This window comes from Lissotriton helveticus, chromosome 4_1 (assembly GCF_964261635.1).
Source record: "Lissotriton helveticus chromosome 4_1, aLisHel1.1, whole genome shotgun sequence".
Lineage (NCBI taxonomy): Eukaryota > Metazoa > Chordata > Amphibia > Caudata > Salamandridae > Lissotriton > Lissotriton helveticus.
This window is the reverse complement of record NC_136063.1, coordinates 1,633,497,665-1,633,523,479: the sequence shown is the minus strand read 5'-3', so window position 1 is coordinate 1,633,523,479 and position 25,815 is coordinate 1,633,497,665. Positions and strand designations below refer to the sequence as shown.

General features: G+C 45.6%; 1 protein-coding gene across 1 annotated transcript in view; it reads left to right on the top strand.

Annotated features, from left to right (window-relative positions):
• MLH1 (mutL homolog 1) overlaps positions 1-25,815 on the top strand; it is a 440,315-nt gene that overhangs the window by 28,923 nt on the left and 385,577 nt on the right. Inside the window, exons 2-3 of the mRNA XM_078685874.1 lie at positions 11,526-11,616; positions 12,325-12,423. Coding sequence (XP_078542000.1) covers positions 11,526-11,616; positions 12,325-12,423 — 190 coding nt within the window. The remainder of the gene's footprint in view (positions 1-11,525; positions 11,617-12,324; positions 12,424-25,815) is intronic.

The window sequence follows — 25,815 nt, the reverse complement described above, 5'->3', positions numbered from 1 at the left end:
ACAAGCCATCTCACTAAAAGCGCGTCCTAATACACCAGTTACTATTGAGTCTATTACTTTTTTGTGAGATCAGATCTAAGTAAAATGTCGCTAGAAAGGAGATGGAAACTAAAACAATTCATAGATCCAATCAAAGATCTCGGATTTCAGGCTTATTTGCAAGAACCTGCAAAGCTGAAAGTGATAAAAAATGGCCACTCATATTTTTTTCTGGATGTAGATGAGGTCGAAAAAGCAATTATCTCTTGGAAAGCTGGAAAGTTGGGAAATGATTGAGTTAAAGTTTAAAGACTAATGTTAAGTATATAGACTAATGTTAAGCATATAGGGGGGATATGTGCTATTTTTGGTTTTTCTGGTCTTACTGGATATATTGATGTTAATAATTTTTTGTTTTGTTGCTACTCACTTGATATCAGATGATTGCCTATTTTGATTCGGTTGAAATTGAATCTGAAATAATGAGAAAGTGTGTAGCACTGTGTCGTATTGACTAATTATATATACCTGGACCCGTTTAGCGTTCTATCCGCTCACTACTGCCAGGGGAACGGCAGTCAACAGGAAGGGGGGGATCCACAGGTAAACACGGGGTGGGGGGAGGTAGAAGTAGAGTGTGGGGTGGGTTAAGGGAAGTAATGGTTTGGGGAAAAAAGTGCATCAAAGGACACAAAAATGACAAAAAAACTAAGAAGCTTTACAAGGCATTGATGATGATTGTTTATAGTGGCTGCATGGATAAGGAAATATATAATTTAAAATGCATTTAATAAAGTGTTTAACCTGGAATGTTTCAGGATTAAACAGTAAAATAAAGCGTCGCCTTGTCTATGAGGAACTTAGGATGTATAACCCGCAAATAGTAGTTCTTACTGAAACTCATATTGCTTATAAAGATAAGCAACTGATCAAACAATTAGGATTTGATCTCTTAGTTTGCACTGAATTTAATGCTTCAATCAGGGGAGTAGCGATTCTAAAACATAAAAAACTAAAATGTGAAATAATCAAGACTCTAACTGATAAAGCTGGCAGATGGGCGATAGCGCAGATAAAGCTAGGAAATCTTAGACTTACAATATGCGGAGTTTATGCTTCCAATCAAGATGAGCTTATAATTTTTGACCAAATTAATATGGAACTGCTTGGATGGGGGGGAGAGTATATTGTGTTAGGAGATTTTAATTGTATAATGAATTATAAATTGGATATTACCAGAAAAAATGCTTTTCAAAGAATGAGGAAAACTAGAGCTGCAATTTTGGATTTGGCAACAATACATCTTTTAAAAGATGTATGGAGATTTTTAAACCCTGGTATAGCTGGGTATACTTTCTACTCCGCTGCACATAAGGTATGCTCGCGCATAGACATGATATGGGCCTCAGACTTGATTCTTGGCAAATGCTCAATGGATATACATCCAAGGGTTACATCTGATCATAACCCGATCTCTATAATATTTACACTAACAACTGAGGAGATTACTATCCGCTCTTTCTCCTTTCCTCGCTACTTATTTTCTGATACGGTGTTCATAAACCAACTTAAAGAGCATATAATAGAATTCATTGAGATTAACAGACAGTCCAGCTTACCATGGGTAGTCTGGGACTCCTGTAAGGCTAGCATACGTGGATTTACCCAGCAATACATTTGGCGACAAAACAAAGAATTCCGAATTTTAAATCAGCAAAGGCTAAACGAAATTAGAGATACTGAACTTCAGATATCTGATGCTATCTGTAATAGTGCTGCAAATCTAGAAGAATTAAACTTCCAACTAATTGAGCTTAAAGCCGCAATTAAAAATCTTTTGAGGAATAATAGTATTAATAAACTTAAAAAATATCATTTAGATCAATACGAAAATGGAGATAGAAGTGGGAAACTCTTGGCCTACAAAGTTGCGGAAGATCGTTCTACTAATATGATTAAAGAAATTAAAGGGGATAATAATCAACTATTTTGCGATTCAAAGTCGATTTTACAACAATTTGCCTCTTTCTATCAAACCCTTTATACCCCGGAGGCTGCTATATCAGATGACTGTATTAACAATTATATCAATGTTAACAAAGTTAATAATTTAGAGCCAGAACAATCGGCTCAATTAGAGGCCAATATCACGCCTTTTGAAATTAGGGGCGCAATTAAATCTTTATCAATGGGCAAAGCTGTAGGGGAAGATCTTATTCCTCTGGAACTGTATAAATACTGTACTGAAGAATTAATTTCACTATTTGCTGATGTGATTAGTGCTATTGGTAAAGGGCAACAGGCACCCAGATCCTGGAATCTAACCCAAATTATTTTCTTTTTAAAAAAAGGAAAAGCACCACAAGAGAGGGGATCTTATAGGCCTATTTCACTTATTAATAGTGATGCAAAAATCTTTGCCAAAATATTGGCTACTAGACTAGCTCCATACATGTCCCAACTTGTTTCTCCTCAACAACATGGGTTTATCCCCAAGCGTGACACCACTGCGCATATTAATATGGCCATATCAGCCTTTGATGCAGCACGGATTAAACACACCCCACTCGGTATGATCTTATTAGACGCTGAAAAAGCATTCGACCGGGTGGGGTGGGGTTTTCTCTGGGCAGCTCTACAGGCATTTGGTATTAAAGGACAACAATTACGATGGATCCAATCAATATATGATAATCCTATGGGTAGGATCTCATATATGGGGAAATGCTCTTCTCTGTTTCCCATTAAAAGAGGGACAAGGCAGGGGTGTCCTTTATCACCATTGCTGTTTGCTCTTGCAATAGAACCTTTTTTAATTGCCCTACAACGTCAAATGTTAATCTGCCCTTTTTTTAATGGCTCAGATAAATTAGATATAACTGTATATGCTGACGATATTGCTGTTTTCTCGCCAGATGTTGTTAAAACCATGAAAGGTATTTTAATAGAAGCAGGCACATATGGTTCTGTCTCTGGTTATAGACTTAACGCCACTAAAACTCAGGTCATCATGAATTACCCATCAATTACTCCTGTTTCTGGAATAAGTAACGCAGTTACCTATCTAGGTGTTAAAATCTGCTCGGACATTGATTCTATTATAGGATTAAATTATGAACCTTTATTAAAAGAAACCGCCATTCAACTTAAGAAATGGCATAAACTCCCAATCAGTATGATTGGTCGAATAAATTTAATAAAAATGAAAATCTTGCCTAAATTTGTATACCTGTTTCGAACAATTCCTCTACGGGTTAATAACTCTTTCTTCATCAGACTAGAAGGTATTATTGGCAGTTTTGTGTGGGGATATAAAAAAGCTCGGCGTGCCGTATCATTGCTTAAACTCCCCTTCACTCAAGGAGGACTGCTTTTCCCAGACTTTAAATTTTATTACTGGTCAGCATTTCTGACTCGGATCTGCAGTTTGACAGTTATGGACAAATGCTTATACTTTCATAAGTTTCTACTAGGATTAGATGTTAATATGTTTATGTACAGGATAAACGACCCCAATTATTTTAAAAGGGTTAAATTTAAGACCATACGGGACACTGTGAGTGTCTGGCGATCTATTATGGCTAAATGCAATACCTCTCTTTTTCATAGTAAAACACCTTTATGGGGCAATCCCGGTTTCCCTACTATTTTCCATGACCCAGCTTGTCAAATGTTTTTAAACTCTGGTATTAGATTGCTGGGGGATTTATATGACCATCATGGCTTTATGGCATTTGATAAAATGAAACTCTGCTATAATCTACCTGAAATGGCAAGGTTTAAATACTATCAGATTAGAGATTGTATGGTGAAAAAATTAGAACTCACTGTAGTCTCGGAATCTGAGATATGGGACTGTATTTATAGGGATGTAGATAAGTCCATCATAAGTTTGGGTTATAAGCTCTTTTCTGATCTTAGAACCAGCGATGTTACTACTTTAACAGAGAAATGGAATAGGAAACTGGCAGTGAGTGTCCCAGCAGATCTAATTACCACATCTCTCGAAAGCCTTAATGCTTCAGTTCAATCCTCCAGCTTAAAACTGCAAATGTTTAAAACTGTTTGTCAATTATATTACACGCCTGAAAGGATACTCAAATGGGCAACGAACAATAATTACTCTGACAGGACGAAGTGCCCTAAATGTGATATGAGTGGCGCGGATATTGTCCACATGTTTTTTTCTTGCCCTCATCTTAATGAATACTGGGAAGGAATAATTAAGGTTATCTCTGAGAGGCTTGAGCAATCCCTCTCATTCTCACATATTGATGTTTGCGTGGGTATCAATGGGGGTGAAAGGTTTAGAGATCTTTTGAATATCTTAATCACTTGCGCAAGGTTAATTATTGCTAGAGCATGGATCCAAACGAACCCACCAATAGTTTTAGAATGGTGGAGTTTAGTTAAGGAGATCTATAGTATGGAAACCGCTATTGCAGACTCGAGGGGATTGCAGGCCAGACGAAAAATTGACAGAATATGGGGTTTATTTATGTCTTAGTAATCCTTTCTTAAAAATTTATGTCTATCTGTTCTTATTTATATGTGTGGCATGGTTTAGGTAATGTTATATAATTGTCTAATGCAGCCGTGGAGTATTGTCATAACTTTGTTCTTTTTATGTAAAAATGAAATGATTATTGTCTATGATCCTTTGATGCAAATAAAAAAAACTTTGAAAATTAAAAAAAGGAAACTTTAAATACATAATTGATGCAAACACAGCTGAAAGTGACGTCCTCTGATAAACATCTGTTTTTGTTTCGGTCAATTACAGGTGTATGTTTATTTTCCTTCCCTGTACTGAGAAGACATACTGTGAATCCCTTAATGGCGAGGTCCATAGTTAAGATAATTTAGTGTCCATCTATATATAGTTCGTATAACTTTATTTAGGTTTAGGCATGTGTCCCAAGTGGAACAATACAAACATTTAGCGAAAAAACAAATCACTGTTGCTTTTCAAATTTCGTTAGCATATGATACAGTATACAAATGGCATTACAAAGATGCTCTACTGCAGTTATTGTGCAATAAATATATGTAGTGCCATGCCCCTAAAGGAAAAGAGGGTGTCTTAGTGATAGTATAATTTCACACTCTAGGCCGCTTGACAGTACGTCATTCTCAGGTGGTATAATCCATAACCTGCAGATAACAACAAAACAATTGATTAAGAACCCACTTCATCAGCATTCAACATAATCCGTCAATACCCAGCCGTGCGCCAGGGTCCTCCTTAATGGCACCAGGTCTGCTAGCTTCCCAGTCTCCAGAGGTACTAGGCAGGGCTGCCCGCTCTCCCCGGTCCTCTTCGCCATTGCGATAAAGCCCCCTGCTGCGAAATTACGGCAGCACCACAACCACAGGAACCTTATTTACCCTTCTAGGCAGCTCCTAGTTTCCCTCTATGCGAATGACATCACGTTGTATGTTCGCAAGACAACCTGAACCCAATACTGAGGGAAATAACTAAGTACGGGGCGGTGGCCGGAGTACAAATAAATTGGAACAAATCGGCGGTGTTCCCTTTGACAGCACGTACTGGGCCCCATCCGCTAGATTATCCCCTAGTGTGGGAAATGGATGACTTTAAATACCTAGGAATCCATGTTACCAGGGACAAGGACAGTCTGATGCGGATTAATTATGGGAAAGCCATGGACAAAGTGACAGACCACGTCACTGCATGGATTAAATTGCCCCTCTCAATGGCCGGCCTCATCTCCTTGATTAAAATGAACATTCTCCCAAAATTCCTATACCTTTTTATCAACATTCCGTATCATCCCGGATCCTTCTTCTTTCACTCCCTCAATTCACAACTAATCAGTCTGATTTGGGGGGGGGTAAACAGGCCCCCCCTGAAGCTGACAACACTTATGCTGCCGTACCGCGAGGGCGGTTTTGATGTCCCCAATTTTGAACAATACTATTACAGTGCCCAGGCACACTTTGTGGTATATTAGTTTCCCCCACCCCCATACATGCCTCACCTCGCAGTTGAGGACGGCTACATGACCCCTACTCCTACGGCTGAATATGTATATATACCCCCTAGGGAGCGTCAGGAGGACCCTTCTATGGTGGACTGCACAGTCCGGGCGTGGAATTGGTTAGCCCAAACTGAAGTGGTGCAGCTGATGTATTCCCCCAGAGTACCCCTGCGTCACTGCCCTCTTCTACCAGTCACGGGTGAAAGTATTTGCCAACGCCTATTTGATAGATTGAAGCTAGGGTCGTGGGGAGATTTATATATTGCAGGGAAGTTCCGTACTGCGGAACAGTTTTTTAGAGACAAGGACTATACCTTCATGGATATGTTCTTATATAAGCGCCTGCAGCAGAGTTTGCGTGCCCTCACTCCAGACTTCCCGCAGGAGCCGGAGACATTTGTGTCGCTACACTTCATGTTGCAGCCGGAAGCACCCGTGCATGTCATCTCCATGTTATACAAAAGGGTGCATAGCCTTCCTCCAAACAGAAGCCATATCCAGTAATTGTCGACTACGCTTAGTGCATTATAAATTTCTACATCAACTCTACCACACTCCGGCGCGCTTGCACCGGATCCACCTTAGAGATGATGACGGGTGTGTATGATGTGGGCAGGAGGGGCGGTTTTTATGCATTTGGCCTGGAGGTGCCCTCGAGTTGCCTCTTTCTGGGAGGAGGTATTTGCGAGTTTAGCCAGCATGCTGGGTCAGCCTTTGACGCCTTCCCCTTTGGGTGCCCTGTTGGGCCTGACGGGGGACATACGCACAACACACAAGCAGTTCCTAGCCATGGGTATTTTACTAGCGCGTAGACATGTGGCCTGCAAATGGGACAGAGGGAGAGCTCCCAAATTTAAGGAATGGCTCCGAGAAATGTCCACCTGGCAGGAGTATCTGCATGCGTATGCGGAACAGCTCCCACTGAGGTCGCAGCCACGTGATATTTGGGGACCACTGCTGGCTTATTTGGTGCGGGGGGAGGGAGACGGGGAGGAGGAAGGGCCACGGGAGAATGTATGATTACAGTATGGAACAGGAGGGCGATTGCAGGATGCGTGGGCACAGAGATACCAGGGGGGATGGTCATGAGGGGGGAGGATAGTAGACCCCTGTAAACTGTGTGCTACGAATATCAGGACAATGCCTTGCGCAGCGAGTGGACATTCGGACCTTACACTTTTATAATCGGCCAATTAGACTGTGACCTATCTGGTGTGCGGGGGGGGGTCCTGGGGTAGTTGGGATGATGTTAAAGGTGGGGGGTTGAGGAACGAGTTGTTTACTGTCTCCTGTATAAGTATGAGATGTATGCTAAGGTAGAGCGGGTAGCTCTCATAGACTCTGTATCATACTGTTCGTATGACAATAAAGGTTTTGGAAACTCAAAAAAAAAAACATAATCCGTCAATCTAGTATATCTGACCCTTCCTTAGGGGCTCTCGCTCTCCTGACTGCTTTTAAGCGAATGCCCTCTGCTGTTGCCCATTCCTGCATATCAGACTTCCATTTATTTATTCTGGTGCCTCCCATTGTAGCTCTCGTATGGCAATTCATTGCTTAGCTAGCACCAGTCTCAGGCATGCAAATCTAAGTTGAATACCCTTATTTTTGCCTTTCGGAATCGCACTCAAATATGTTATGTGCATTATTAAGCACACTGCTACCTATTCTGGTGTCCTGGTGCTAAGAAACAGAGCTAATGTGATATAAGGGCAAACCTACTTTTCATAAAGCCAGATCTACAAGGCTTTCCTAAATTGCAACAAACCTTGAATCTTGCATAGGGTAACTTGGAGAGTGTTCCACAGTTCAGCTACTGCCATCGAGGAAGCCCTACCACTGGAATAAATCGGACTGAATCTAGGTACCAGAGGAAGATAGGCATTAGTGGAACGAAGTGTGACCCGGTTCATAGCAGTCAAACTTGTTCCTGAGATAAACAGGATTAGTAATATGTACGTCTCTGTAAAAATGGCAGAGAGATTTAAAAGCACTTCTTTTTCCTCACTAGGAGCCAGTGCAAAAAATCCAGTGCAGTAGATGAAGAAGTATGCCGGAATAGTCTAAGAGTCAATTTGGTTGCAGCATTTTGTATATGTGTGATTTTTTTCAGCAAGCCTAAACACATATCCAGGAAGGCAATCTTACAGTAGTCCTGCTGACTCAAAATAGTTGCCTGGACAAACACACAATGTGCCACTGGTGGGAGGAGTGTCAGAATGGTCTTTAACATCCTTAGAAAGCAAGAAGCATGTGGACAATAGATGGTTGAGTTGTCTTTGACAGGGTAAATAAGACTGCCTGCATTTTTCAATGACTTCACTGACTCGGAAGACTCAGACCATGATTGAAGCCTACAATTGGGGTAAGGGGTTCAATAGGTTGACTGTGATTAATCCAAATCATCTCAGTTTTGTCAAAATTGAACTTTAAAGCATTGGAGCACAACCCCAACCTAGATGTTACTGCAGCCATATACAGATGGGAGATGTCCTTGGTAGCAGACCCAGAGTGATCCATAATAAATAAATGAAATTTATAAAGCGCATGATTACTCCAAATGGAGCGTCCGCACGCTAGGATTGCAACTCAAAAGGAGGCCAAAGGCAATAATGAATTGCATATTATTTGCGTAAATTATGCAGCTAAGCCCAAAAGATCTGATTAATTTCACCTGAGTGCGAATGCATATGTTAAACAGTGTGGAACTTAGTGCTGACCCCTGTGGAACTCCCTGATGCGAAGTTTTACATTTTGACATAAAAGGTGTAAGGACCACAGCCTGACACCCTTTCTTTTTAGATATGATTTGCACCACATGAGTGATGAACCACCAATGCCTGCCTCTGACAGTCCGGACTGGAGAGAGGACTATGACTCTGTTGAAAGCAGCCAATAGAACCAGTACCATTAAGGCCACCGGATAAGCCTTGTCTGCCAGCACATGCAGGACATTCAGGACTGACAGCAAAACTGTTTCTGTGCTGTGTGCTGCTCTGAACCTAGATTGTATAGGTTCCAGGGTCTGATATTGTTCCAGGCAGGCAAGGATGGAACTATTCACATGGTTCTCCAGGATTTTAAAAGCCAAGGACAGCAGAGCAATCTGCCTAAAATTGGAAGCAACTGGTTGATCTTAGTTAGGTTTCTTTAGAAAAGGGACTATGTGTGCCTTTTTCTAGGAAGGCAGTACCGAGGCTGCTACTAAAAAGCTATTGCAGCTGTCCAACAAAGGGTTTGCCAGTGAGAAATACACTGCTTTCCACAAATGAGGTGAAACCAGATCTAAAGAAGTCCCCGATTAAATCGAGAAGCCAATTCCAGTGAATTGTTCAAAGTAAAGGGGAGCAAAGAGTTCTAAACAAGTGACTGATGACACCTCTTTCGCCGCTACTACTCTTGCAGGGGTGTGGTTGAGACTCCTGCAACATCGACCTGACCGAGGTTCTAGGCGCCAGCTGGGGGCTCACTGTAGAAGATGATTACATGGGACATTTGTGTCTGACTGCAGGTTCTGGGTAAGAGGTGTTGGTGAGTTACAGATGATGACCATTTTAGTTTGTCTGCTCGACCCTGTGAATGCTCTACAGCCGATGATGTACATTTTGGAGTAGACAAGAATCTAACAATAGTAAACATTTCTTCAGAGGAATTTAAGCTTTTATTTGCATAGAATCCAGCCCTGGCTGTAACTAACAAAGGTTTTGGGGCTTTTTAAGCTCCAATTTGGAGGAATATTTTTTTTTTTTGTTGCTGAGTTTTATATAGCGCGAACTAGACCCGAACCGAATCAGGTATCAGAGCGCTTTACATATCACCAGTTACGTTACAGGAGGACACACATTCATTTTAGGCACGGGGAGATTAAGTGATTTGCCCAGAATCACAGGAGGTTTTGGCGTCGTTACTGAGACTCGAACCCAGATCCCCAGGTCCGAGGTCGAGCGCCCTAGCCGTTAGGCCAACTCCTCTCCCTGGAATTGGAATAGTCCAGGCACCAAGTTCTTTTCAATTTCTTACAGCCAAACTTGGCCTCTTTTATTAAGGAGGAAGTATGCCAAGGGGCCGAATGGGTTTAATCTGGTCCCAATGCTTTACAATGATCTTTTGTATCTCCTTTTTTGTCCAGAATATATTGTGACTAACATTTGTCTCCGAGGTTTCCTTTTAAACTTTTCTTTTATTAAAATATATATGGGTATTGAGTCTGTCTTGGCTTTAGCTTTGTTGATAGTATGGGAACACCCCCTCTCTAAGTATTTCTTTTGCATCTTCAGTTTTTTTTCCTTAAAATCATCTGTTTCATTAGTGATTTGCTTATTTTACTTTAAAGACCAACTGTGAAACGATTGGTAATGTAGCATGCTACTTCAGTCAGTGGCCTTTGTAAATAAATTGCCAATCTGCAAATTCAAAAGAGTCCATGCATTCTATGCTGATCAAACCACTGTAAATGACCTCCCTGGAATGAGCATGGCATTTTCACTTGAGATTACCTAAAGGAGACCAAACAATATGACCAGATAGGAAGAATGTTGTTTCATAAGTAGTGATGCAACAGAGGGGACATTCTTAAATCAATGTTTACTTGCATTTGTAAATGAAGTGGCTTAACTCTGTTCTATATGAACTATCACCACTCTGAGAGTGGGCACCTACTCCTTCTATAACCCAACACCCTTGGTACAGAAGATTGTAAAGCTCAATCACTGGCACTTGAGGATGGTGTGGATGATTTTAAATGTTAGGAAAATATAATGTTTCAAACCTGGTTTCTTTGTGAAGTGTGGTAAAGAAAGGACATCTGCCATGACCTTTGAATCCGCCGTCACTGGATATCAACAACTAAGGATGAGGGATTTGATTGTAGGACTAAAGTATCTTATTGAAATTGACATTTGTAAGTCGTACACTCTTTGGTCTTCTGCTGGATGAGACCGTGCTTTAGCGGTTAAAAGATAATAAGCATGTGCAACCATATTTGTGATTCCCTTCCGTCTCCAAGTCTCTAGGTTCCTACTCTTCAGATGTCACTTGTGCAGCCACTTCCTTACGAGTTGAGTTCCAACGGATGTCCTAAGGGCCTTTATAACAACAAGCAGCCCTTCACTGTGCCAGGAAGGTGTTGCTTCATGGCCTGGCTAAACCGTCTAAGCAGCCCTAGCTTTGCTGTCCATTTGATGTATTAAAAGTTTGGTTCTGTATTGGACCAGTTGCTACTATAGGTAGCATATTGTATGTTTGTGAAGTGATATTTGTGTAGCGCAAACCTAGCTAATAGGAAGTGCTATCTAACTCCGGTCAATGGTTTGGGCATGTTCCCAAGTAAGAAGTGGGAAGGAGGAAGACCCAGTTGGAATCGCGGGAATACTGGTAAGTAATCAAGGCATTCATAACACCATTTTGCTGGGACTGCTGCTTGTTGGGTTAGTATTTGATTAATATATTAGATCAAATCTGGAGTGTTTGGCTATCAAATAATACAATCTAGAAAAATCGGTATGTGAAGAAATAAGAAGTCTTTTTTTCTCTTTTTTATTGCAGTTTAGATGCAAAATCAACAAGCATTCAAGTAACAGTAAAAGAAGGAGGATTGAAATTAATTCAAATCCAAGATAACGGCAGTGGAATTCGGGTAAGACAGTTAACTAAACAATGTCTTTGGTGAAATACTTTGGGCAATTATTTAACTAAGTATTCTGTAAATGTAATTTTTTTATTAGGGTTATACTTCACCTTTTCTCCCATGTGAATAGCTGTATGTAGTTGGACATAGGTGCTGATTCTCTCTTCATTGTGCAATTGGCCATAAATATGCTTGATAAATATATATTTTGCTCAATTGCACTTTTAATACCTCTGCATCCCTATTGCTGTTGGAGTAAGGTTTGAATGTGGTGGTCATCAGCTAAAGTCCACATTTGATATTCCACAAACATTTAAGCTACATACACTTGCCATCCTTGCACAATTCTGCTTGGTGTTGTCAAAGATGGTATCATTTTTAGTTCTATAAAAACTGTTACTTACTAACAATTGCTACATGACTATTTTTACCATCAAGTGTGATTCTGACCATGACCTTGCTCTTACAGTACTTTAATTTGCATGTTTTTTTAAAGGTCAGTAGTTAGAAATGGGAGTTTAATGAAAAGTGGGAGAGTTTGGATAATTTAACCTGCCTCGCATCACACAGGTGCAACCTTTTCCTTCAGAGTTGTAACATTAAAAACTTGTCTGACGCCATTTGGCATTTCTTTGAAATTAGTTTTACACTAGACTATAATATTGACTTGAACGTCATTTGTTGAAATACTAATGCTTATCTTCCCTTTTTTTTCAGAAAGAAGATATGGATATAGTGTGTGAAAGATTCACAACAAGTAAACTACAAACATTTGAGGATCTTTCAAGCATTTCCACCTATGGTTTTAGAGGAGAGGTAAGATATAAATTATGTACACCCATACGCTCAGTGGTAGGGCATAATGCTGCTGTACCCACACAGCAACAACAGGTGCTATTTGTCTTGACTGTAAAACCCATATCACAGTGGGCCTGGAAACCCCTTTTTAGGACTCAAAGAAGAGTTTACACTCAAAACAGGATTGTGGTAAGTGTTGGCTCTCGAGACTCGAGACAGATAAAAACTAGCACAAATCGCAAAAGCGAATAGTGCACATGTGCTCTTTGCATACTCTGGAGTGGGGAAGAGCACATACTAATAGCATGGTATTCCCATTACATGAAGTGATCATGTGCTCCGGATCAAATTGCCTCCTGCTAGTTTGCACACTTTTGTGTGCAAATTAGCAGGTTGCAATTTGCTCCTGATTTTTGCTTGCCGGTCATGATTGTACCTTAAATGTTTTTGCTAGTACCACAGGGTACATCAGACTTTTGTTCAGAAGAAGGCAGTGTTACAATAATATATCATATAGTAGTAGTAGTAGTAGTTTACTTTATTCGATAAAAAATTAATCATAAAAGTGTACAATTTATACAGTACATTAAAAAGATAAAAGAGCAGGGACCCACCAATCCTATGTAAACATACATCATCCCATACTACTCAATTTTTAAAATTACTAAGATATAAGTGTACAATTTATACAGTACATTGAAAAGATAGAAGTGCAGGGACCCACCAATCCTATGTAAACATACAGCATCAGTGTAAGCGTGGAGTGGGAGCGGACCGGAATAACAGGCGTGGAGGCCGTATGTAGTGGGCTATCACGTAGCCGGTTTTATTAAAGTACAGGGTTCAAGGGATGAGGTACAAGAGAGAAGAGGGATCTGGAGGGCGGCTGTTCCTGGTCGGTGGTGATGGTTCCTCGTCTGGGGATGGTCGCCGGTCGTACGCTGGTTGGCCGGTCTGTTGAGGCACTGTTCGGTTCAGTCGCGGGACGGTGGCTCCTCGGAGGTATGTAGAGGGAGAGAGAAAAAGTGGCCGTTAGTTCTTCTGGTCAGAACTACTGTTGTACCTTTTACCGTCACCGGGAGTGTGGGGGAAGAAGAAAACGAACGTGAGGCGGGGGGGTGGGAGAGGAACGAGATGGAAAGAGGCAGCACGGGTAAGGAAGAGGGTGACTCTGTGCCGGTAGGGGAGGCGTGCTATTAACAATCGTGACAGTGACACACACGGATATATACACTATTACACAGTGCGAGGTGTATGGTGAGGGAGGAGCTATTATACAGATACTATTTTACAGGCGATGATATTTACACAAAGGGAGAACAGGTACTCACTTGGCCCGCCGCAACTCCGTCCTCGAGTTGCGGCCGCTCTCCAGCTTCCTCCTCTGGCCTCCACCAGTCCTCCGTCCAGACGTCGTCTCCTGTTTCTGGTTCCTCGCTCTGCTCCCGGGGTTCGTTGCACGCCGTCTCCTGCCACGAGTCTTCCTGCTTGAACGCTCGGGTGTCCGCTGTTCCGGCTTTTCTGTGGTCCGCCTCCGGACAGGGGGAGGGACTTCCGGGGTTACGGGCAAGCACTTCCGTTTTCTCCCTCGTCGGGACTGGTTCCTGTAAGGGAGAAGAAAGGGGTGGAGTCCTGGTTGTTATGGACGCCCTTGTGTCGGAGGACTGCTGCCAGGACCGGGAGGGGAGGTGCGGCATCGGCGAGGTAGGGATCGCGGCCCCATCACATCCCTTTCCCCTAGCTGTCTTTCTTGATCGGGTAGGAGGACAAGGGTATCTAGAAAGGTAATCTGCGTTCCCTTGGTCCGCGCCTTTCCGATGTAAGGTCCTGAACCTGAAGGGCTGTAGGGACAGGAACCAACGAAGAACCCGTTCGTTGTGTCCCTTGTTACGGGCCATCCATTCCAACGGGGCATGGTCTGTGTAAAGAAGAAAATCACGTCCCTCGAGATAGTAGCGAAGGCTCTCTACTGCCCATTTGATAGCTAGTGCCTCCTTTTCTACTACGGCGTAGTGTCTCTCCCGGGGAAACAGTTTTCTACTAAGAAAGAGAATGGGCCTCTCGTCTCCGTTGTGGTCCTTCTGCGATAGGACAGCCCCTAGACCCTGTTCTGAGGCGTCAGTCTGGAGTATAAAGGGCTGGGAATAGTCGGGGCTGATGAGCACGGGACTAGACATCAAGGTGCGTTTCAGGTTCTCGAAGGCCTGTAGCAAGGAGGGATGAGGCCGCCTTAGAGCCTCTTCTGTCTTTGTGGACTTCTTTAGGAGATCGGTTAGGGGGGCTGCGACCTGGGAAAAGTTAGGGATGAACCTTCTATAATACCCTAAAAGGCCCAAGAATGCGCGCAGTTCTTTCCGGGTTTGGGGAAAGGGAATGGAGTGGATGGCGGTGATCTTATTGTGTTGAGGGCGAATCAGGCCTTCCCCCAGCAGATATCCCAAGTATTTTACGGTCTGAGCGGCCAAGGTGGTTTTTGAGGGGTTGATGGTGAACCCATAGGAACCCAGGGAGGAAATGACGTTGTTCAAGTGGCATAAGTGTTGCTCCCAATCATCACTATAGATGATTGTCATCCAAATAAGCCCCTGCATATAGGGAATGAGGGCGTAGCACCAGGTTCATGGCTCTCTGAAAAGTGGCAGGGGCCCCATGAAGTCCGAAGGGCATCACAGTGAACTGGTACAGACCTTCGGGGGTGGAGAAGGCCGTCTTCTTTTTGTCTTCTGGTCTTAAGGGGATCTGCCAATAGCCTTTGCAGAGGTCGAGCGTGCTGATGTATTTAGCCTTTCCTATGCGTTCAATCATCTCATCAACACGCGGTAAAGGGTAAGTATCAAAGGACGAGATTTTATTGATTTCCCGGAAATCGATGCAAAATCTGACCGATCCGTCGGGCTTTGGCACCAATACAATGGGCGAATTCCAATTGCTAACGGAGGGTTCGATGATCCCCATATGGAGCATCTGCGCAATCTCCTCCTTTACAATGGGTCTTCGGGCCTCGGGGAGTCGATAGGGACGCTGACGTACTGTTTTTCCCGGTTCGGTGAGAATGACATGCTCGATAACAGACGTGAGGCCAGGATAGGAAGAGAACACCTGCTGCAAGGGCCGCAAGGCGGTGCGGAGTTCCTGTTTCTGTCCGTCTCTTAGATCAGCGTCCATACAGGCCTCATAGGGGAGCTCTTTTTCTGAGGTTCTGTTCGTGAGAATAGGACGGGGTCCCACCCATTCCTTCAGAAGGTTCACGTGGAATATCTGAGTAACACGTCGGATAGGGTCAAGTTCTATTTCATAGGTCACTGGTGTCACCTGTCTCAGGACTGGGAAGGGGCCTTGCCATTGGCCCAGCAGCTTGTGGTCTGAGGAGGGCATTAGGAGGAGTACTAGATTGCCTGGTAGAAAGGACCGGGGTTTCGTTCCTTTATCATATTGTTGTTTTTGCTTGGCTTGGGCTGTCACCAGGTTCTGTCGCACAATGTCTCTTATCTGTCCCAGATGGGTTCTAAGGTTTTCTACGTACTCGGGGAGGGGTCTGGTGCGGTCGGGTTCGGCCTCCCAGGCCTCTTTGGCCATGTCCAGCAGGGTCCGAGGGGGTCTGCCATATAGAAGCTCGTAGGGTGAAAATCCTGTGCTACTCTGGACCTTGCAGCGGATGGCAAAGAGTGCTAAGGGTAGCATCTCCTCCCACCTCTTGCTCTCCAGGGCTAAGAGTTTCTTTAGGGTGGTTTTTAGTGTGGCTTTATAATGCTCAACCAGCCCGTCGGTTTGGGGATGATATGCTGAAGTTCTTATTTGTTTAACACCTAATTGGGAGCATACCTGCTTCATGAGTGCCGATACAAAGGGTGTCCCTTGATCCGTGAGTATTTCCCTCGGGAAGCCTACCCTGGAGAAGATGGAGATCAATGCCTTAGCTATGTTCTGGCTAGTGGGGTGTCTGAGGGGTACGGCTTCCGGGAATCGGGTTGCGTAGTCCACTAGGACTAAAGCATACCGGCACCCACTTCTGGATGGGAGCATGGGACGAATGATATCCATCCCTACCCTACTGAAGGGAACGTCTATCAGAGGTAAGGGCTGAAGGGGGACTCGGGGGGGGGGGGGGGGGGGGGGGGAAGGGGGGCGGTATCTGCTATTTTTTTGGCACACGGGGCAGGCGCGGCAGTACTGTTTAACGTGTTGGTGGATGCCGGGCCAATAGAATTTGTCAAGAATCGCCTGCCCGGTCTTCTCATCGCTGAAGTGGCCCCCGAGAAGGTTACTGTGGGCGAGAAACAATACCTTATCGCGGAAGGGTCCTGGTACTATTAACTGAGGGGTTTGTTGGGGTCCCCCTTTTCTATATAAAAGGCCGTTCTTTTTATAGAAGTATGGACCTACGTGCAACGGGTCTTCATTGTCCAGGGCCCGTCCCCATGCTTCCTGTAAGATGGGGTCCTCCTGTTGTGCAGCGCGAAACTCTCTGTCGGTTTCCCAGGGATGGTCCTCCACCCTAACCGGCAAGGCCATAGAAAAGTTCCTTTTCTCCTTTTTCTTTTGGGTTTTTGTTTTCGGCAGTCTGGCGGGTGTGTGTTCTGAGGGAGGAAGGCCGTTGGAAAAAGGGGCTTCTGACCACCATGTTTCTAAGCTGGCGGTGGTGTCAGGTAGGAGACGAGGTAGTCCGGGATAATCACTGCCCAATATTACTTGCTCTGGCAGGGAGGGTACCAGACCCACGGTTAGCATACTTCCGCGGTCCAGGGGGTGTTGCACTCTGATCCTGGCGGTTGGATACACCTTTGTATCCCCGTGCACACACTGGATGGCTACGGTACCGGTCACAGGTCCCACAGGGTGAGGTAGCTCCTGGGGTCGGAGTACGCTCTGTCTATACCCTGTGTCGGCCAGGGCCAAAACCGGGTGTCCATCTATCCGCACCGGGCGGTGGAAACCAGGAGGGTCGGAATCTGCAGAGAGGCACACATAGTTCCGGGCGAGTCCCACCTCCATCGGTTCTTCTTTCTGGGGACACACCCGGGCGATGTGTCCATAACCCCCACAATGGTAGCATTGGGGACCGGGTGGAGGTGGTCGGGGCATCACTGGGTAAGGGAAAAGAGGGGGTGGATCGGGCCTCCTGGCCAAGAAAGGTCTCGGGGCTCGGCTGTGTCCAGGTGCTTGGGGTCTATGGCTGTGTTCTTCTTTGGGTTTCTGGTGGTCCTGGGCCCGACTGTAAGCGCTGGCGATCTCTATCGCATTGTCCAGTGTCAGACGGGCATGCTGACGAACCCATTTGTGAGTGGCAGGATGGAGAGAGGCTAGGAACTGCTCCAGGTATATTTTGGAGAGGATTTCTTCTTTCGTGGCCGTGGAGGATTTCAGCCAACGGTCAGCCAGGTCTTTGATCCTGAAAGAGAGAGCACGTGGAGTCTCTTGCGCTCCCTCTTTTGCTTGCCGTAGGCGTACCCGATAGGTCTCATCGTCGATACCAAGTCGTTCAAGGATACAGGTCTTGATGTCCTCATATGGGGTCTGACCCTGTAGATTGGCCTGTTGGTATGCTGCTTGCAACTCGCCAGTCAATAGGGGACCAAGATAATGTCCCCAGCGGTCAGGGGGCCAGGCAGTGGCTTGGGCCAGCCTTTCAAAATTAGTGAAGAAAAAATCCGGGTCTTCTCCCGGTACGTACTTCTGTAGAACCACCGAGGGAAGAGAGGTGGTGGGTCTTTGCTGACCTAGACATCGGTGAGTCTGCCCAATGCTTGGTCTTGGGCCGTGCCCTGGCCCTTCAGGACGTCGTGTAACTGTCCTCTGTCCGCTTCGGCCGTTTGTAGAAACTGCTCCATCAGCTTGCCCAGTTGTTCCTGGGAGTCCGCTAATTTCTTCACTGCGGCCTCCATGCTTCCGGGGGATCCCACTTCTGACACCACCTGTAAGCGTGGAGAGGGAGCGGACCGGAATAACAGGCGTGGAGGCCGTATGTAGTGGGCTATCACGTAGCCGGTTTTATTAAAGTACAGGGTTCAAGGGATGAGGTACAAGAGAGAAGAGGGATCTGGAGGGCGGCTGTTCCTGGTCGGTGGTGATGGTTCCTCGTCTGGGGATGGTCGCCGGTCGTACGCTGGTTGGCCGGTCTGTTGAGGCACTGTTCGGTTCAGTCGCGGGACGGTGGCTCCTCGGAGGTATGTAGAGGGAGAGAGAAAAAGTGGCCGTTAGTTCTTCTGGTCAGAACTACTGTTAATTAATTATTAATTAATTATGTGCTTATATAGCGCTGGAATCACTCCCGAAGGGGTACCTCCGCGCTTCGACCACTGCGAAACCCTTCCTGGCTTCCCTGAGAGATGGTCCCTTAATGGGTATCTCCAGGGTGAGACCAGGCCTCCCCGGCGGTCTGGTGGGGCCGTTAGTGAAGATGAGGCAAGCTAGTGCCCAGAGTTGCCGAGTGTGATCGCTGATCAGAGTGGGCACCGAGGCGAGAGAATTATCGAGTCCGCTGACCCTGGTCCAGAAACCTGCCGCGTCGGGAATCGAACCCTGGTCCCGGGCCGTCCTCTGCTCTCGGGTCTGCCGCCTCTAACCAGTGAGCCACACTACTCCACTCCACTGTTGTACCTTTTACCGTCACCGGGAGTGTGGGGGAAGAAGAAAACGAACATGAGGCAGGGGGGTGGGAGAGGAACGAGATGGAAAGAGGCAGCACGGGTAAGGAGGAGGGTGACTCTGTGCCGGTAGGGGAGGGGTGCTATTAACAATCGTGACAGTGACACACACGGATATATACACTATTACACAGTGCGAGGTGTATGGTGAGGGAGGAGCTATTATACAGATACTATTTTACAGGCGATGATATTTACACAAAGGGAGAACAGGTACTCACTTGGCCCGCCGCAACTCCGTCCTCGAGTTGCGGCCGCTCTCCAGCTTCCTCCTCTGGCCTCCACCAGTCCTCCGTCCAGACGTCGTCTCCTGTTTCTGGTTCCTCGCTCTGCTCCCGGGGTTCGTTGCACGCCGTCTCCTGCCACGAGTCTTCCTGCTTGAACGCTCGGGTGTCCGCTGTTCCGGCTTTTCTGTGGTCCGCCTCCGGACAGGGGGAGGGACTTCTGGGGTTACGGGCAAGCACTTCCGGTTTCTCCCTCGTCGGGACTGGTTCCTGTAAGGGAGAAGAAAGGGGTGGAGTCCTGGTTGTTATGGACGCCCTTGTGTCGGAGGACTGCCGCCAGGACCGGGAGGGGAGGTGCGGCATCGGCGAGGTAGGGATCGCGGCCCCATCACAATCGGATACTACTCAATTTTTAAAATTACTAAGATATGCCCTAAAAACAGTTTCATGAAAACCATAAAAAAGACACTTCCAGCCTTGGGGCCAACTGGCAGTTAGGTTAGATGGGGGGTAGGCTTGGCCCTCCTTGTACGTGTCTGCCATGCACTACCCAAATATTTAGCTACCCCACACACCATAGCAATAGAGGACGTATCAGTGCAGAGGACCCGTAGGGCCATTTTGTGACATCTAAGGCCCAACCCCTTGCATCGTGGTTTTAACCATATCTTCCTCGAAACCCTATATGCCGGACAGGCAAAGAAAAAGTGAGTCACGGACTCATTGGGGGCTGCACAACCAGGACAGGCTTTTGATAGATCACCTACATTTTTCCACCCAGAAGAGAAGTCATTCACCGGTAAGGTCCCGAGCCTCAGTTTTAGGTAAAGTGATCTGTCCAATGGTTTCTCTATATAAACAAGAAAGGGTTCAAGTTTTCTTATCCATTTGATCTCAAGGAATCGCTGGGAGAGAGGGCCCCCTTCCCTTCTGCGAATGGCCATCTCCTGTACCCAGTCCCAATAGAGCTTCTTGATCACTGACTTGGGAGGCGGTGTTTGGCTCAACCATACTTCACTTAAGCCTACTTGCACAACCAACTGTCTCAGGTTGCACAACCACTTGATCGTATTGCCTGTGTTGAGCAAGATGAGTTCATCTAGAACTGCAGCATAATTGTGGAGCTCCTGGGTCCTTCTCAAACGCACCCAAAAAAGTAGTGGGCGCAGACGCACTATATCTTTTATGGGACGCCTACCTAGGTCTAGCCGTAGTGGGATTAACGGGGTGGAAACTGGGAGGGCCACCAAGTCTTGCATAAACTTGTTTTCAGACGTGGTAAGCTCTGTTATATTCTCGAAGCCCCACAACTCGGATCCGTATAAAGCTGACCATCATAGATTGCAAGGGTCGGTGCCACAGGTTTGCTCAACGACTCCCGCTGTTCCCTTAGAACCACCCCTGAGACTCTTTTGTGGTTTAATAACATTTTGGCCAAGTGATCTTTCCATTTCATCTGGCTGTTTACCCTGACACCCAAATAGTCGAAGGAATCGACCAACTCCAAGGGGACACCATGGAGCGAAACATTATTCCTGAATCTCTTGGAAGGTGAAATGGCAATAAGCTTTGTTTTAGAGGTGTTGATGGTGAGGCCTCTATCAGTGCAAAACACACTAAAGCGGTCCAAGAGTTTTTGAAGACCTATGGGGAATTTAGTGATCAAGATGGTGTCATCCGCGAAGAGTAGAGTAGGTGTTTTTTCCCCCGCCAGGGATGGCGCATCTGCCGCTTCCTCCCTCAGATGGTCCACCACTCTATTCACAAAGAGGGAGAACAGGGTCGGTGCCATAACACATCCCTGGCGGACTCCACTCCTCATGGGCACCCTTTCTGTCAGTTGTCCCTGGGTGCCCCCTCTGATCCTCGCATAATTCCCCTCATGTAGCTTCTCAATAAAAACCAAAAGTGGCCCTGGGAAGCCCATCTTCCCCAGAATATCCCACAGCCTTACCCGAGGGACCAGGTCGAACGCCGTTTTGAGATCTATGAATGCCAGATAAAGGCTACCCTTGTTGATGGTCACGGCCTTCCAATAGATTGCAAAAAAACGGAAGACCTGGTCCATCGTGCCCACCTTCTGGCGAAACCCTGCTTGGAAGTGGGAGAGAACATGCTCCTCTTCCATCCAGACACCCACCCTAGAGATGATGACCCTGCCAACCCCCTTCTGGATCACGTCAATCAGACTGATCGGTCTGTAATTGGCAGGGTCATCTCTTGCGCCCTTTTTATACACTGTTACCACCTCTGCTCCCTTCCAAGAATCTGGCACAGGATAACCCTTGGACATCAAATTCATTATTAGGGCGATTAGTCTGCCCCAGGCATCAGGATCACTCAAAAGAAGGTCCCCTGGTATCCCGTCCAGGCCAGCTGCCTTCCTAGGGGTCAGATGTCTAATGGCCACTATTACTTCAGAGGGCAGAAATGGTTCTTCGAGCTCCGCTAGGGATTGGGTCTTGGAATCTGAATCTATGAGAGGTGAGTCTAACACTTCTCTCCAATCATACAGCGCAGAGAAGTGGGAATGCCATTGTTGTTCCGTTATGTGGTTAGCAATAGGTGGTACACTTTGCTGCCTAGCCTTGTTGATCAGATCCCAGAACAGCATGGCATTCTTCATGTTGGCAGCGGTTTTAAGATCCTGCCAATGTTGTTCCTCCCACTCTCGTTTAGCCAGCACTATCGCCCTCGCATAATCCTTCCTAGCCGCTCTAACTAGTGAGGGATTCTTTTTAAGCAGGGCGACTGTTAACTCCTTCCGTTTTGCCTTACACTGGTCTGAATACCACGGGTTACTGGAAGTGGCCGGTTTATTGTTCCCTCTGCCCATTTTGCCCTGGACTACAAAGTATTGTCCTACTTCCTCTATCGTATTCTTGTAAGCCAAGGAAAATGGTGGCCCCTGGTCACTGCCATTTCTCAGTTCGAGATCCTCCAACTCTGTCAGTTCTGCAACATGCGCCCTAATCCTCTCAAGATTCCCTTCCTGGAGTTCAACCTTATCCCAGTTCAACCTGCGATTACCATTGCAAGGGACAACCTCGCTGGTTGTCTACAAGGGGGCTTTATTCCCACTTCCCTTTAATTTACCCCACCTTATCTTCATGCATAAGGGGTTATGGGCGCTGTCCTGCGAAGGTACGACCTCCATATCTATTAGGTCGCACCACAGTGTGACATCCAATAGGATGTAATCAATTCTGGACGGGCCATTGAGCCTATTAAAGGTCATTGCTCCATCACAGTCAGAGATTGTCCTACCATTTAATGCTCTTAAATTAAATTCCATGGTCAGGGCATTGATCTGAATTGCCCTTGCTGACCATTTTCTAATTGGAGCTAGTGACAGGGCTGGGATAGACCATCTAGAGTCCTCCTCCTCTATACCCAGGGGGTAGTCCTTAGATAGGGGTTCGAATGTGCAATTGAAGGTCCCTCCCACTAAGATTTTGGAGGTTGTGGGAGATTTGGCTAATACCTGTTCTAGGATCGCCAATGTATCTGAGGTACAACCCCTGGGTACAAAGGGTTAATTCATCCTCATTCTGGGGTCTTCCTCAGGACAGGTTTAAGATGTATGAGCACCTGCTTAGATATATCGGCTCAGGGTGTCCGATCTTGGGTGGAGGCCGCAACGTTAGGCCATATTTGGAAAAAAGCTCGGAATTAAATCGCGTTCAGTCTTCTATTGGCGAGTGTGTGGACAAATGATCATTGTCAATCCGATCGTGGTTAGGTCCTCTACCGCTAAACAGTCTGTATCAGAGTCTGCAAGCGATATATCTAAGCAGGTGCTCATACATCTTAAACCTGTCCTGAGGAAGACCCCAGAATGAGGATGAATTAACCCTTTGTACCCAGGGGTCAAAACGTCGACAACTTTCTACCTATCTACATACACTTTAGGATTGTGAAATAATCCATTATCGCCCTATGTGTAATGTACTAATATGGGAACTTTTGACCGAAAATAGGCTGTAAAGGTTCTACCATATATCAATGAATTGTGTCGTTATCACAACGCCTTTACCCTGTCCCTCACTGACCCAACCACCTCCATCCTACTCAATTCCTTTTCCTTTTTCTTGCACCTATGAGCACTGTAATATACTGTATAGAATGCTATCATGCACTTCTAGAAATGTTGAAATTATTTTGAGCAGTAAAAGAATATGTTGACACTGATGACTGAATGAATTAAAATTCAGCTTCACAATAGAAGGAATCGTTTTTACTTTGAAAGTAATGCATAGTCTACCGATAAACTGTATTTATAATTGAATACTACACCGACCACTTCACATTTGTACCCATGATATGACCCAGGTCGGATAGTTTTGGGGCCAACCCCGTCTAAACTTACCAATCCTCAGAAGGGCTGCCTTGTCATCGTGGTCAAGCAAGGGGGATTGAACATGGGGTGGGGGGTGCGGTTTTAGGGCTTTGGGTTGTTGGTGTTTTTTTGTGTTATTTTTATTGACTGGGGTCTGGTTTAAGGGTTCAGGGCAGGGTCCAGGTATTTTTCTAAAGGGGTGGGTCGCACAGGGCTCCGATATTAGCGTTCAGGGCAAGGCCTGGGTATTTTTTAAAAGGCCTGGGAGCTGGGACGGGCAGGGTCGCGCATGGTTACGCTTTTAGGGCTTAGGGCAGGGGACTGGTATTATTTTTACAAGGGGTGGGGGTTGGGTCATGCTGAGGTCCACTTTTAGGTCCCAGGGCAGGGGGTCGGTTATTTTTTAAAAGGGCGGGTGGAGCGCTATTAGTTGTAAAAAAAAAAAGCTTTGCAACGGAATGCGTTGTTCCATCATACAACCGGGTTTCACAGTATATGTGGCTGCCAAGTGCACAATAGTGTCATATATCTTTTAAGCCACTTTTTCCCTATGTATCCTTGTTCCTCCTTACACTCACCATGATTTTCCAGAGGGGTGTGGAATAGTGTATCCAAAGATTGACTTTGAGTAAATCGTACCTTTGTTGCCCTGCAGAGAACCTAGGGCCTCATTACAAGATCGATAGGACTACTACCGACATCCAGGCCATCAGTCTGACTGCTGCTTTACAATGCAGGGGGTCGGACCGCAGTGGTTGAGGGGGAAGACTGCCACCTCGGACTGGATCAAAGATCCCAGCCGGGTGACAGTTGGAATCCTATCCTGTCAATGGAGACGTAGGGATTAGGATGTCCCTTTCAGACTGCCTTTTCATGGTGGTCCACCTAAACTAAAACCTAAAAAAGCATTTGACGCAGCCGGCCATGTAATTTTGTAGGCATAATCACCACACCTGCACCTACAAAATGATACAGCCACTTTCTGTTTCTTTACATTTCCCGATCCTTGGTTGGATCAGTAACTGAAAATAAAAGAAAACTGCACAAAAGCATTTTTTTAATGCAGGTGTGGGAATCAACACTAGGGTGGAAGCAATGAGGTGCAATCAACACAGAGCACGATGTTTGGGGAAGCAGATGACAGAGAGCAAATTAGAAAACTTGGGCAAACAAATCGTCGAAAGAGCAGTGTGGAGAAGGATGGGGGAGAAGCACAAGGGTGAGAAAGCAACCTGGGAGAAATGCACGTGGATGAGTGCAACCTGGAGGTGGCGGGGAAAAGCACATAGGTTAAAGAGAGCAACACCGAGGATTGGGTGGGAGAAATACATGAGAAAGACCGCTGTAAATCATATGCTCTCCCTTACAGTGCTTAACCCAAAAAAAAAATGTAGTGCTTGAAAAACAAGCAGTGAATATATAGAAGCCAAAAATAGATATTACAGCGGGACACGAATAAGAAGCAGGTAAATGAGTGACAGGAAAGCCAACCAAAGGTTATCAAACAATGGGCTTCAAAACCCTGCATGTTTTTGGTAAACCCACAATATATCTAGCAACAGCCCGCGCATGCCCTGTCTAGCAGGTGAGACCTAAAAACCGGAAGGGTTGTGCCAGAGTCTTTCCCTGTAGAGCCAGGCACATTCCAGGAGGCCTGTCGTCTATCTATTTTGCTCGCTGTGCCACTAGATTCAAGCTGGCCTGGATGATGAGGGGTGATACCTTGAAACTGGTCCCAGGATGCTTGTTTCTGGTCGAGGGAGGTTCTGGCCTGGCAGTTTGGGCTGGACTGTTCACATGAGGAGCACGGTTTAGACTGATTTGCATATGGCTGGATCCAAACTGGTGTGGCATCGTGAGAAAAAGAATGATAGATTAAACCCAGATCTCTTGTCTGGGGGTGAGTGGTTGAAATGTGTCAGCACTCTGTCCATCATCTTGTTATGTTTGCTCTTTGTATTTTGCCCAGGTACTGGAGCTACTATCGGAAACGCGTAGACAAAAAGGCACAAAATAGGGGGTTAAAACTTCCCAATTTTACACATCATATCTTTGCATGTGGACAATGTGCTGTTCTGGTTTAATTATGCAACAATGAATTGCAGGTGATATTAATGCAACTGGATTGCTTTAGAGAGATATCTGGGCTGAAGGTGAGTTGTGCCGATTTCCACTGAAATCACCACTAGAATTAGATGTATGC